A 14,236-nucleotide genomic window follows, 5' to 3' on the forward strand; every position below is an offset into this window, starting at 1 on the left:
TTCCGGTTTACCTGTCCTATATAATTAAGAAGTTTCTGACATTCCTTAAACCGTGCAACAGACAGTTCCTCCTTTCTGTGATTTTCAGGAGTACAGAATCAGAAAAAGTATCTCTTGGGTTTTTTTACTTCTTTTTAAAGACTTAAAAATAAACTTAATTAGAATAGAAAATGCAGTATTTTCCCCTAAAAGGACACTGCTTCCCTACAGAGCTTCTGAATATATTCTTTCCTATCTCTGCTTTCTGGCTCCCTACAGATTTAAATTAAAGGAGCAGAATATTTGTCCTCAAAGTAACCTATTTTTTTTAATCAACATGGATGTTTTGATCTTTTTCCTCTAGACTTTCAGGCTGAATAGTCCCACAGAATTAATATGGTTGCTGAAATATATAGAGTGAACTGAATCAGGCCTTTCATTCCTGCCCAGCAAATGTTCTGACAGCTCTCACAGTCAACCCATGGACTCTGCTACTTGCTCCTCTTTTTCCCATTTCAAGACCCTCAAGCACTCTGAAAGCCAATACCCTTCCTTTACCCTTCCAATTAAGCAAATTACATTATCATAAATTATAAGCAGATAATAAAAATATAAACTTCAGCAACAGGCAACCAGAAGCTTCCAACCTCCAAATCCCAAATACCTTCAAAGAGTATAATGAACAACTTTGGGAAATGCAGTACATTTTCAGTACCAAGGTAAAAATCACTCCCTTTCATTCTTTTCCTAGGAGCGTGCAAGCCATGCTTACTGCCCATGGGAAAGTGGTATCTAGCTGCACTGTGACCAAAGATCCCACACTGCAGTATTTCACATACACTAAGGGTTGTTGAGCACAGTACAGAATTAGAGGGAAGGCTTTGTGGGCTAAAGACTCTTTTCAAATTGGCCCAAACTGCTCTTATAGGAGTAAACTGTGGCTGTGTTGAAGTATGTGAGGGCAGAATTTAACCTCTTTTTTCCCAAATTAAATTCTAGCTATAAAAGGCCCTATAAACATTTTAGCAACACCTACCAGCATGTTCTAGCACAAGTCAGTTTAGCGAAGACTTTACATATGCACTTCTCTCCCAGCACACACTTCAGTCGCATTTTTAAGTGCTGTACCAAACTGAGACTTGCAAGGGTAGCAACTATTTTTCTTTTTATAACGAATTTACATCTTTCCTCTCTTTGCCTACTCCTACTTTATGGAAAACCTCAAAATGGATTTGAATTCTACTTAAAAGTTGAAAAAATTTTCCCTAGATCTCCAACTAATAGATTGTTGGAAAAAGAGGGCCAAGTGGCTGGCTCTACAACTGTACCAGCATCAGTCTCAAAGACTCTCAGATAATTAGAGAGACGAAGTTAAAACTGCAGTGGATTTATGATGATCATTAAAACATGATTGTGTCGGTACAAGACATAACCAAACACTGGACAATCTCCCTGGCCACAGAGTTTTTAAATTTCAGTAGGAATGCTGGCTTGGTATGCACCCCCACTAAGCTGTGCCATAAAACAGCAGAATAGGGATAAAATAATGAAATTCAAATATAGGCACAGGAAGGTCAAGGCTCAAGCTAAAAGAATTGTTTTATTTTACAGCCTACACTAGCTACAGCAAACTTCTGCAGATAAAGCTGGACATAACTTCCTACCCTGAAGACCTCACCTTCAGATTATTATCTGTGCCTGCCTGGGGAAAAAAATGTGATTCATTAACATCTCTGGGTCATCCCTTGATGCTAACAGCAATTTTGTTTGTGTAAAGAGTAGAACAATAAACCATAAATTTGCATTTAAGAAGCAGCATGTAATAAGTGTTTACGCTTAAATTTGATGTGAGCTGTGTGTGCTTATTGCTTCTCAAGCTCAGGCCACATTTCAGTGCCTTGGAGACAGATAATAAAATCTAAGCGAATATTTAGTTTGAGCATCTCCTAAATGTGTCTTGCACATCATCAAAAGAAAAAAAAAAAAAAAAAGAAATGCCAATGCCCAGGTCTTAAAAGGGAACGCAATATGCATGCATTAGAGGAGGCATTAGGCTTTGTACTCCTCTGCTGTTATCCACTACAACAATATGGGGAGGTGGCAGCCAGTCTTTTCTGCAGGCTGAAAGATCCTTCTCTCCAGAAACTTTTCAGGATCTGCAACAATTATTGCCACTGTTGCAAATGGCCTGGGACTTTTGGGTCAACTAAATTCCAAGCTCCAAGGTCAGAGAGAAATCTTAAACATCTACACCTTTTTCAGTCCACCCACCTGTAGGACACCACTTGGATAAATGTTTACTTAACAGTAGCAATGTAAGGGCAGTACTAAATACGGAAAGTTTTCTATAACTGGAGCCTAGGGATGCAAGCCCAAATATTCCAAAGCATAAAGCCTGGTTTTGGTTTTTGTTATTGGTGGTGGTTTGTTGTGTTGTTTTGGGTTGGGGTTTTTTTCCTCCCACTGATGGCTTTATTAATTTGGAAAAGATAATTTAAATTCCTTTTCAAATTAAGGGGGGGAGGGTTTACGCTCATATGCTTTGCAAGCTAAGAATAACTGCTTTTTAAAATCCAATATTTTTTTTTAAACTGATCACTATTTCTGCAAAACAAAAAACCCCACCATTGGTGATAAAACAGCAGACACTGAAAAGCACTGATTGTATTAGATCTATCAGTTCTGTTTTCAGCCAGATACTTACTCTACAGGAAGCTTCAGCATGATTTATAGCATCAGGGGCACAGCATTGTACGTGGACTCTGTATAAATACATGTGTTATACAGCATTTGTCAATAATCTTTCTGCTTAAAAGTTCATGAAGGTACACTCGCAGTAAAAGCTGCTATCATATTTGTGCAGTAAAACAATAGTATTCTACCTCTTAAAATGCTAATTTTCTGAAGAGGATAAACTTTTTAAACAGTCAAAGAATTCAAGTCAGCAGTGCTGCAAACTGATTGCTTTGGAAATTTTTCTTCTGACTAGTAATTACTGAATCTGGATTATTATTCTCAAAGTTTAATTACAGGAAAAATAATTTTACAGTTTGTGAATCACCATCATTCTCTTCTCTCCAAGAACTCAATGGCAAAACCAAAAAGATTGGGATGTAGTCCTTCCAAATTGTCAAAGTGCCAACCAGCAGAAATCTGACCCAGTATCTGTCTGTCCTTCAGACACACTTGTGTTTAGGAAAGAAACTTATTACATTAGACTATAAAATGTGGCAGTTTAGGATATGCTGTATAAACAGCTGAGAGACACATCCTTCTCCTGTTGCAAGCCTGAGTGAGGAGAAGAATATCAGAAATGGCAAAATCTACTGCAGTCCCAAACTAAGCCTTGTCTCTGCACTGATCAGAGCCCTTAGTCAACTCTAATCTGGATCTTTTTCCAGATAGACAGGTTATTTGATCAAAGATCTGACTGGGATTTAAAAGCTTAGATTAGGGAATTCAAGGATGAGAATGGAGAGAGAAATTACAGGCCTGAATTTAGTGAAGCAAGTGGAAACTGGAAAGATAACTGGGCTCCTGTAGAAAAAAGCAACTCATATACTGTGAGACACTAATGACGCATTTTTAACTTTGGCAAGGTAACCACTTTTTCAAAACCACCTTCCTATTTATAAAATTAGGATATTACCTTACTTCTACAAGGTCTTCCAAGAATAAGAATACTAATGAATATAAAGTGCATAGCTATGATGATTATGGGAATAATGGAGAAAGCTGTAAGACAAGTGTGGCCTGCAAACAGCAGTGGAGAAGTAGAACGCACAAACTGCACGCTGACGAGTGATGGGAATCAAAGTCTGGGGTTGAACCTCAAAGAGTGCCTAAATTAAGTTAGGAACACAAGCTAGATTCAAGCTTGCATTAGGACACAACGTTAAGGGATTAAAATTAGTCCAAGGAGCTGAAATAACACAAATTCATATCCAGGAAAAAAGAAAAAAAAAAAAACCACCAAAAAACCCCCCAAAACCACAATTAAGTACAAAGCTTGACCTCGGTATGGCAGAACTGCCAATCCTCAGGCATCTCAGCTGAGGTAGAGCATAAACCTGCCTCCTTTTAATCACTTGACCCCTTTTCAGGATGTATACATGGCTAGCTCAAGAGGCTGACAAAAGATAATGGTAGTTCCTTCTCTCCATTCAAAATGACAAGTTTGCTATAGGAAGAGCCATTTTGCAGGTCATTTACGCTCTTCTAAAAAATGGCTGTGAATTGAAACAAAATCAGTATTACCATCTCTGCAATAAATGTCCATATAATCATGCACGAAACAAAACAGGCTGAAAAAGCCAAGTATATTAGGTCAAAAAACAAACAGAAAAATAGACTAAGCAAAAACAGATAAAGACAAGCTTTCAAACAAAGCATGATAAAAATTAAAAATGCTTTGCTATTGTAGAAACTTAGACTGTTGTCAATGCCCTCGTTATCTACTGTGGCACATTATACTTGCGGCTGCTGCTATTTTACCACGTGTTTGAAGACTGTTATGGGGAAGAGCATTACTGATGGCCTGCGGTGCATGGGGGCATGTGGAACAGACGTCCATGACACAATGGCTTCTCATCCCCAGGAAAGACTTGATGACCTAGCTGGTCCCTTCTAGCTATGCCATCCTAGGAAAGAAATTGTTAGGACAACTTACTACTATTATTATTTTGTTTGTGCACTGGAAAGATGGAGTATTGCAGCTTGCAGTATTAGAAGTGAAATGAGAAGGTTTGGAAAGGGTAAATACATTAACATTAATAAAACTGGAAGCAATTATGTTTTTGCTTAGCTTGACGTTTAATAGGGGAAAGACCCCTTCGGTTTTCTGTGGTTGAATACAAACATGAAAAGCTGTGTACTTCCACAGTGTACAACTATACATTTCAATTATTAAGTCTTGCATAATTTGAATAATAAACTAAAAGCATTGCATTACATATACTTTATTCATAAAAACTGTTTTTAAAGAAAATGAATAACAGATGTAATAAAAAGTAAACGGAAACCAGAACTGATGATCATCTATAATGGTAATTCACCTTATCCATTTTCTTTGTTTTGAAACTACAACTTAGATCAGTATATGTATGTTTAAATAGTAACCAGTCATAAATTGTGTTGATATTGAGGTCAGGTTTCTGCAAAACACCAAATGCTAAGCTTCTAGTCCGTAAATGCCTTCACTGCAAATAAACCATAAATCTATTATCTTTACAGCAGCTGCAATCTGGAAAATGTGCTCTCTTTTAATTTAGTTGCCTCATGAATATCATATTAACCAAGAAGCAACCTGAATGAGAAATATGCTATAAAGTAAAAAAACCCCTTAACTGGATGATCAAGACAACCGTTTTTTTCAGCCATTCCCCCCTTTCCTGTCATGAAATAAAAGTAAGGTTTCTACAAGATAAAATGGTCTGTTCTTATAGGGCTTACAGTATGTAGCCAATTCTCAACAAGGGTAAGTTTCAATTAGAGATGACTAGAAAGTTAATTTCCCACCCGAAGTCAAAATTTTGATCTTGTTCTGATTAAAAGTAAATAGTCAATGTTTGCTGTAGGATATTAAATGAAAAAATATATGTAGACACGCATAAACTCCACAACAAAGTGCTTTTCAATTATGCTTATACATCCTAATATAAAAATTTGAATCTAAAAGTCAAAATGAAAAATTTGAAATGAGGCATTTTATAATCATCAAAATAAGAAACTCGAAATTACTTGTTTTGACAGTTCCCAGTTGAAATATTTGAGAAGAGCATGTCGACTTTTACATAATTTTCCAATTTCAACTAGTTGTTTCTTTGAACTTGTGTTGACTAGGCCTATATACACCTGGTAGTATTAAAGAGAAGTCAGGTATTCTACTTTTCCAGAGTTTTTATGTTGTTCTAAGAGGGTTTATAATGCTCAGAGGTTTAAAAATACTACATTCATTCTCCTCATAAGTTTATTTTCTGTCTCTCTCTCTCTCTTTTTAAATCTCACTTGACTAACGAGAGCAGATCTGATCCATCTGACCTAGAGCATGGCCACATGAACTACTGAAACAGTGCAAGTGAGGAGGAAGCAATCTCCGAAGGAGGCAAAAGGGCAACGAGGAGATGAAGGACGGGAGAGAAGAGCCTAGGAGCTCTGAAACCAGTCCTGCCATGAAAGGATTCCTAACAGAGGGCCTCGGGTTTATATCTCAGGGTGACTGAGGTTGAATTGCAAATACATACTGTCTGGCTTGCAAATTCAAAAGGAGAGTCACATACACCCACACAGGAAAGCAGAAACGCAGCTGGAGAATACTATGGAGTAACTATATTAATAAAGACTCATGCTGCCTCCCAATTCTCTGTGGAGGCCAAGATAGCGTTTTCCAATGGATTTTTAGTTCAACCGCTGACTCGTCAAAAGAAGAACCTGCATAGTGATGAACTCCCCCCTCTGACACTTCATGCTTCAGAAAACACTAAGGTTACAATGGATGATGCTTGCCTTTTACAATCAGCCTACTAACAACACTTGTGAAGAGGAAAGCTAAAATTATTCAGCCCAGATGCAGTATTGCCCATTTAATATTTGAAGGATTCACATTATGACCAAAGGGGGAAAAAAAAAAAAAAAAGATAATGCTTGAATAAAAGAAAAAAGTTAAATACAACTCAAAGTGCTTATTACTGGATAACCACTGCATCCTATTCTGCTACTATATGCAGATGAAACTTCCAACAGAATCTGCCCTACTAACTACAGCAGTTAAGGAAAGCTGCAGTAAAAACTATAAATGACATTGCATCCCCATAACGTAAGAAGCCCTTTGACACGGTTCAATTACATCTGTAAAGAAAAGGACCAGAGCCCCTAGCATCAACTGTGAAACAACGTATACTTAAAACATTACCAGAGATAGGTTAAATGGAAAGGTTTATATATTCCATTTGTGGAAATCTCCCTATTCAAGTCAAGGATTTTTCACTCAATAAAACAACATGAGTTAAGTGATGCCTGCCTCAAGTCCAAAAAAGTCACTATGAGAATATCTAAAAAGAAAAAAATCTTATCTGCTTATAATGGAACCTAGATAGTGTTCATATTAAAAGATAAAAGTTCTAAACTAAGTAAGAACAAGATCTGATTTTAAAAGCTTTATTTCATTACATAAGAACTCTAACTAAAGCAGCATTTTAAATGTCTTTACCTTGTCTGCAGCCACAGAAAGTGTACATTAAAATCACATTAAAGCCACATATATAATTGACAAATGAGAGACAGAGGCTTCGAGCTAAGAGAGGGACTTGAATTCATGCTTGTATTTTATCTAGCTGCAGAGTTCAAGGCTAACCCTTGTGTACTTAAAGCTACCCACACAGAATGATTCAAGATAGCTGCACAAGACCTTGAAAGGTCACATTGTCCAGCCATTTGCTCCAAGGCAGGAACAGCTGCCTTTCTGGACAGAATGACATTTCGGTCATATGTTTATCTAACCTGTTTCAGTGATGAAGACTACTCGGAGATAATCTACTCCCCTAGCCTTAACATTTAGAAGTCTGTCCTGCTGCAATTTAAGTCATTACTTCTTGCTGAGGACAAGTTATTCCCTTCTTCTCTGTGGAAACCTTTTACGCACTTGAAGATTGTTACCATGTTACCTCTTGGTTTTATTCTCTCTAGCAATGTCCTTTTTTTCTTCATATGACACTCCTCAATTAGTTCACATGTTTCTTAAACTGCAGTGCTTGAAACTGAAGGGAATATTCCTGCTGGGATCTTACCATTGTCAAGTAGAACAGACGTCTCACTCTTGTGATGTCTTGTCTCGTATCTATCTTCATATTAAAACTTACATTTCTCTTGATGTATCATCCCATCAAGATGTTTGCTGTTTTTGAAACTGTGCATCCAGCTCAAGCATCAAGCCTGACCCTGGATCTGGCCTAAGAACCTGCTCGATTTGCCCATTTCAGAAGAGAAAAAGGTTGGGCCAAATCCAGCTTGAAAACACACTCCTACATGCTGCCTTTTGGTCGAGGGAGACGAAAAAGTTACACAAGCTCTTTCAAACCCAGAATTTACAAGGACACTTAGCACAACTGATTGCTCAATGTTGACAGCAAGGAGTGCTAACTGAAGCTATGTTTATTAGTTGGATGAGGAAAAAGAAAGGAGGAGGAAGCAGAGGAAGTGTTCCATGATGAGACACAGCACCCAGCACTCACAAACATTACCTCAGGGCAATGTTTTATGCTCTTTTGTCAGAAGCCACAAACAAAAACAAACCCCACGTGCACTTAGCATGACTTCTCTGCACACTTCTCCATGGAAAGTAATCTCCTGGGTTCTTCCAGTTCCTGCTGTGATTATGCAATTCTCCAGTTTAGTAAATATGACATCTGCCAATTGCACTGCATTAACAGTCTCAGCTCAGCCCTCATCAAACCTAATAGTTGGATATAATTTCACACTTCTGGCAAGCGTGCAACATTTCCTTGTATTAGATGAGAAATGCTCCTGTCAAATTACCTTTTGTTCACTCTGTAGAGAGCCCCCAGCACACGCTTACCTTAACTACTGCCTTCTCAAATTGCTTTGGTATTCATTTTCCTTAGGAAGCATGAACCACACCGGGAATTCAAAATACACTCACACCAGTTACCCCAGCTGTGTTCTCAGTCTATGAGAGTGTGGCCTCAATAAGTTTTGCAACTGGGGCTGCTATAGAGCTTTCTTTTTGCCAGTACTTTCAAGGTTACCAGTAGAAGAACTGCTCAGTACTTTGCCAGCCCAATGAAACCACAGTGACTTTTATCAAAAACAGAGTCAAATGATGATTTTATTTTTATTTCTTTTAATACGAAATTTTTATTTCCTTTGTGGAGAAAAGCAGTAGGATTCAACTGAGCATGTTTCTTGTGTGATAGTTGTCTTTAGCATAATTCAAAGCAAAGCAGCTTTCCGGGCATCGCTGCACAGTAGTCCTGCGGGAAACACAAGCTTCAGGTCCAAACCTCCATCTCCTGAGGTCTGTGCAGGTGCAGGGACTTGCAGCACTGCTCCACCAAAAATGTGCCAAAAAGTACATAATGAAAATGCTAACTCACCGTAGGTCTGTGACTATTTTCCTCAGTGGGTCTCTCTCATCACCTGATATTATGAATTCCCTCATCTACCTCCTTCACAGTCTCAGGAGTCTCTTCCCCTTAAGGAAACAGCCCTCCTGAACTGCAGATTGTTTGAGAGGAATCTGGTATTCAGCAAGGCAGTCGATGTTGACCCAGCATTTTGCTTTAAATGGCCTGTATGCATTGCTAATAAATTGTTGCCCAAAACAAAAGAACTTTTCAAACTACAAAGACCTTTTCTTCATTTTCTACGTTTGTTTACAGTGTAGAGACCTGGTTTCCCTGTTATTTCTCATCAACTCCAAGATAAGTGTCAGACAAAACCTAGCATCTGAGTCAAGTATTTGCTGAGTTTTAAGTGCCTGTGTGAGGATGTAAACTCTGAAGAGGAATATTTACAGCCAAACAAAAACATTGCTTTCCCCAAGGGATTTTTAAACTGTCAAGGAACTATGAATATTGATCTTACTTTAAATTTGTGGAAATGAGTTTCTGTGAACCTGAATTTAATACCTAAGTCAATCTTATCATAGTCTTAATTTACCCACTATTTACTAACAATATCTCAAACCACTCTTTCAGAGGAAATGACAATGACAAAAAGCACAAAAAGTAAAAGTAAGAACCAGGATGAAAGTTAAAAAAGATTACTTCTTTAGAGGGAATTCTTAGTAAAATACATGATCAGATTTACTCTTAAATGTCACTGGGATCCTCTAACGCAATTGTCCCCATTTACATATCATGTACAGAAAAAAAAGGTAATTTTGAATGCAGAGAGAAAAAAAATATCTGACACACATGTTGTCTAATATTGCATTTCTTTTGATACTTCTAAGATAAAAGCTGAAGGTTCGAATGTGTAATGATGAAAGTTTGGTTTCAGTTGGTGGTTTTTTTTTTTTTAACAGTAAAGCTCAGGCAATACAGAAAATGTGACTATTTCAGCAGTAGATAAATGCTAGATAAACACTGCTTAATAATAGTTTATCTCATAAAAATAATTCTAACCCTCTCTGAATGCTGATGTCTGGAGGCAGCTGCAGTCCAGTGAATATAAATTATACCAGGATCCTGGAATATGCTTTGACAGAAGAAAAATTACAATAACAGCCTCCTAATTCTGACTGGTGGTGTTTGCAAAAGAATGTAACATTTTCAAGGCTTCTTGTGGGCAACACTTCAACAAGCGGCGAGCCCCCACTTACACAACTGGGAGCCTTAATTGTTGTGCGGGCTTTCAAAAGACCATTTGCTTCAGTTCACTAAATTCGTGTCATATTCAGTTTGGTTACTGCAAAACACACACGCACACAACCCTTATGTTTAAGAAGCTTCAGCCTAGATTTATAGCGTTTTTGTCAGCAAAAATGAAGCTCCGACCAGGCGGGGGAGGATGGAGGGAGCGCTGCGGGGGAAGAGCCGCCTCCTGCGCGGCCGCCGCTGTGCCCTCTAGTGGGGCCAGCCCCGCTCCTGCCAGCCCAGCCTCGCAGGCTCACACCTTGGTCACAAAAATCCGGATTTTAAAAACACACAGAGGCAGCCAGACAAGTTCCGGCATGCCTAGAAAATGATTTGACTTGAAGTGATCTGACGCGGTTTTACCCAGCACGGTAATTCTGAGGAGCTGGCAAAAAATGCCTGTGCATTTTTTTCCCATCTCTGTTGGAATCATGGCATATCCCTTTGGTAGCGTCCTCAGAAACCCTCTCCTGGCTCCAGCTCTGCCAAGGCACACTAAACCTTTGCATTTCTTGCTACTGTTATTTCATTCACTTTCAGTAAGGTGTTTTGCTACTGAGTATTCAAAGAATATGTCAAAACAGCCTCCCTTTAAGAATCTGCAGCTACTTCAGAGACTTATTTTTTACTTTAATTCTTCAGAGGTTTTATCTGAGCTATCTGAGGCATGCAGTAGATACTAAATAGAGTAAAACTTTGAAACGGCACTTTTTATTTTGACTCACAGAGACTGAAGTTGAATTTCCCTGGCTTTACATAATAATTATCCTCTTCTTACTGATTAGACACAGACCCTCACTGCATTTTTTCCAAAGAGCAGTATTAAAAACAAAAAAAAAAGGAATGATGAAAACATGTTAAATACAACTCTGATTATGTTAATGACATTTAATTATTGCTGTCATAATACAGTCTTTTTAACCAAGGGGGAGGAAAAGATGCCAAGGTTATAAACACCTAGCTGTCAAAACTGACATCAGATTGTCCATCTTACTAGTTGAACACAATCGCTTGGTATATTTTCTTCAGAATGTATTAAATATCAAAATAATATCTGCCTGATTATAAACTCCTTGATACTTCATATCACATTCAGGAAGACACAAGACGTGAATAAATGATTTACGGATAAGCAAGCTGGTGTTATATCTTCTATTTAGCACCTCCTGGTGCAGACATTGATGACTATTACAACTTAATAGCCTAAATCAGTGATGCACAGTGATTATTTGCCCACTGATAAATTATATTTCATTTAGTCAGCACTGACATTTTCTTTTCAGATACAATGGCTGGAAGATTAATAGACACCGTGAGCTCAGTCCACTGCCACACAATATAGTCATTTTCTTTTTCTAATCTCACCACCACACATTATTTTTCCTTATAACCAACATTAACAAATACCAACATTTGTTGCCTAAAGCCCTGAGAGCAGCAGCACGAATTTTGCAGCAGTACATGAAAAGTCTCCTCCTGTTTTTTCCCTTTGGCCCCAAGTGACATGTGAGCCCCAGCAACCTGCTGAGCTACCTTGTCATTTAGCAATTCCCAAACCCAGTGGTAGGCCCCTGCCTGGGAAAATCCCCGCTCTGTCTGGCACATTATCTCACCGGACATTTCAAATAACTCCCCAGTCTCACTTGTTCGGGTCAGTTACTCTGTGACCACAAAACTCTTCACATTTGTATCAAACCTTTTAGAAAAGGCAGAAGGGGCAATTCTGTTGCATCAGGGAGGCTGGTGGACATGTTTCATCTGATAATAATCCGGCTGGTATTTCGAATATAAAGGCACAGCTTTTGAAAATGTCTATAAGCTAGAAGCTGCTGCAGCAAGGTCCCCTGACACACAAAACCCACGACTTTCCTCACTTGGTCTTTAAATATCTATCCGCAAACACACCACACCAAGCTTTCCTTTAGCAGCTTTCCCCTCCACAGCACAGGAATGTGGGATACAGAAGGCTTTAGTGATCAAAAGGGAACCCCACGCTGTGGGAAACAGTGGCCCGAGAGAAAGCACTACAGGTGCTGTGTGTCAGGCATTAACAGGTGTCTCCGAGAAGGACTGACAAGAGGACCCTCATACTACCACAAGCAAACTTAGTCAGCAGAGCGAGCCCCTCGCTCCTAACGGACAGGTCCCACAGCCCTGTGGGGCTTCTTCCATTATCTTGCTCCTTCTCTCAACGCCTGGTTTCCAGGGAAGGCTGCAAGCTACTGACTTCCGCGGGGGCGGAGAGTGCCCGCTAGCTCTCCCAGGCAGGATCTGCAGGGAAACTTTGCCTCCCCTTCCACGGCTTGCTGCCGGGAGAGCAGCGGGGCCCCACGGCGGGCGGGCCGGGGGAGGTTGCCGGGGCGCCCCGGCCCGCCGCTCCCCGCTGCCTGGGGCTCCCGGGGGAGCCGGTGTCTCCGTCTCTCCCTTCCCGGCCCTTGAGTGGGAGCCCTTTGCCTTCGGGAGCGTCTCGTACATGGCTGGGAAAGAGGCTCCGGGGACTCCGCGAAGGGGCTGGGGAGGGGAACAGCACCGGCTCCCGGTGATCGTGAGGCAGCTTTATTAGAGGAGGAAAGTCCCGAATTCTCATTAAATAAATGAAGTAGCGGAGAGCTCTTTCCGGAGAAGCCGGGGGAGGGAGGTGTGGAAAGCCGGGACCGCGGCCACCCCGGGCCTCCCTGGGGAGCAGGGGAGCCAACCCCCAAACGGCGTTTGCCCTCTCCGGGTGCGCGGCCCGCGGAGCTGCCGGCGGAGCCCACACCGCGCTGGTGCTGCGGGAAGGCGGCGCGGCCCCCTGACCCCGATCCTCCCCGGCCCGGCCGCGCTGCCCCGGGCTCCGCGGCGCTGCTCGGGCCGGCCCCGCCCGGCAGGTACCGGCCTCGCTTACCGCGGCTCTGCCTCGGCGTCTCCCCGCCGGCGAGCTGGCAGCGCCCGCTCAGGCACTGGAAAAGTAATAGAAATCCAGCGGCTAGTTTGCTTCTCCGCAGCCTCGCCATAGCACGGAGCCTGCCGAGACAACTCTCCGGGGTGCGGGGTGCGCGCCGCTCCTCGTCGGGGGTGGGAAAGTCCGGCGGGGGCGGCGGAGAGCAGCCCTAGCAGGCGCCGAGTCGCCCTGTCCTCGGACCAGCTCTCATTTAGCGGGGCGGCAGGGTCGAGCCACCGGGGCTGAAGACGCTGGACCGGGTCTGGGGGGCGGCGAAGGGGGGGTCTGTCCCCCCAACTTGCACGGCCGCGCCGCTCTCAGTCCAGCGGCATCACCGCTGGGGGAAACAAGCCCAGCCTCGCCTGCGAAGTGCCAAACTCTTCCCTCTTCGCCGCCTGCTGATAGATTTTAGGAGAGCCACTGAGATCCTCCCTTCCTGGCTTGCCCCCACCCAGCTCCCTTCCCCCGCAGGGTGAGGCAGGGTGCCTTAGGGACGGAGCCTCCCCTCGGCACACCGCTACTGACAAAACTCCCCCAAGGGAAACGAGCGGGGAAATCTTCCAGCCGGAGCCGGCGGGCCAGCCCCGAGCTCCGGGGGCAGCAGGACCCGGAGGGCGGGCGGATGCGCCGCGGGAGAGGGTGTGCGAGCGATGGGGAGGCAGGCGGAGACGCGCAAGTTCTCCTTCTCTTTCGGGGCGGTTTCCGCGGCCGGCGGTGCTAGTGCGGGGCCGAGGGCAGCCGCGGGAGGCGGGTGCTCCCCCGGCCCACAGCGCGCCCCCCGCCGCCGTGCGCGCCCGCGCTGTCGCCGCCGCCTGCTGCGCAAGGGCGGGCGGGGGACTCGCCTGGGGCCGGGTGCCGGCCGCCCCTCTCGCTCTGCCCCCCGCCCCCTCCGCAGGAGCGCGGTGGGACGCAGGCGCCGGGGCTGCACCGTCTCTCCCGCCGCTGACGGCGGTGGAGCGCTCCC

General features: G+C 42.7%; 1 protein-coding gene across 1 annotated transcript in view; it reads right to left on the bottom strand.

The window, feature by feature from the left end:
- Positions 1 to 13,941, bottom strand: part of PLXDC2 (plexin domain containing 2) — a 285,578-nt gene extending 271,637 nt beyond the window's left edge. The window contains exon 1 of the mRNA XM_075492688.1: positions 13,237 to 13,941. Coding sequence (XP_075348803.1) covers positions 13,237 to 13,345 — 109 coding nt within the window. The 5' untranslated portion in view covers positions 13,346 to 13,941. The remainder of the gene's footprint in view (positions 1 to 13,236) is intronic.
- Positions 13,942 to 14,236: the final 295 nt, after the last annotated feature.

This window comes from Mycteria americana, chromosome 2 (assembly GCF_035582795.1).
Source record: "Mycteria americana isolate JAX WOST 10 ecotype Jacksonville Zoo and Gardens chromosome 2, USCA_MyAme_1.0, whole genome shotgun sequence".
Lineage (NCBI taxonomy): Eukaryota > Metazoa > Chordata > Aves > Ciconiiformes > Ciconiidae > Mycteria > Mycteria americana.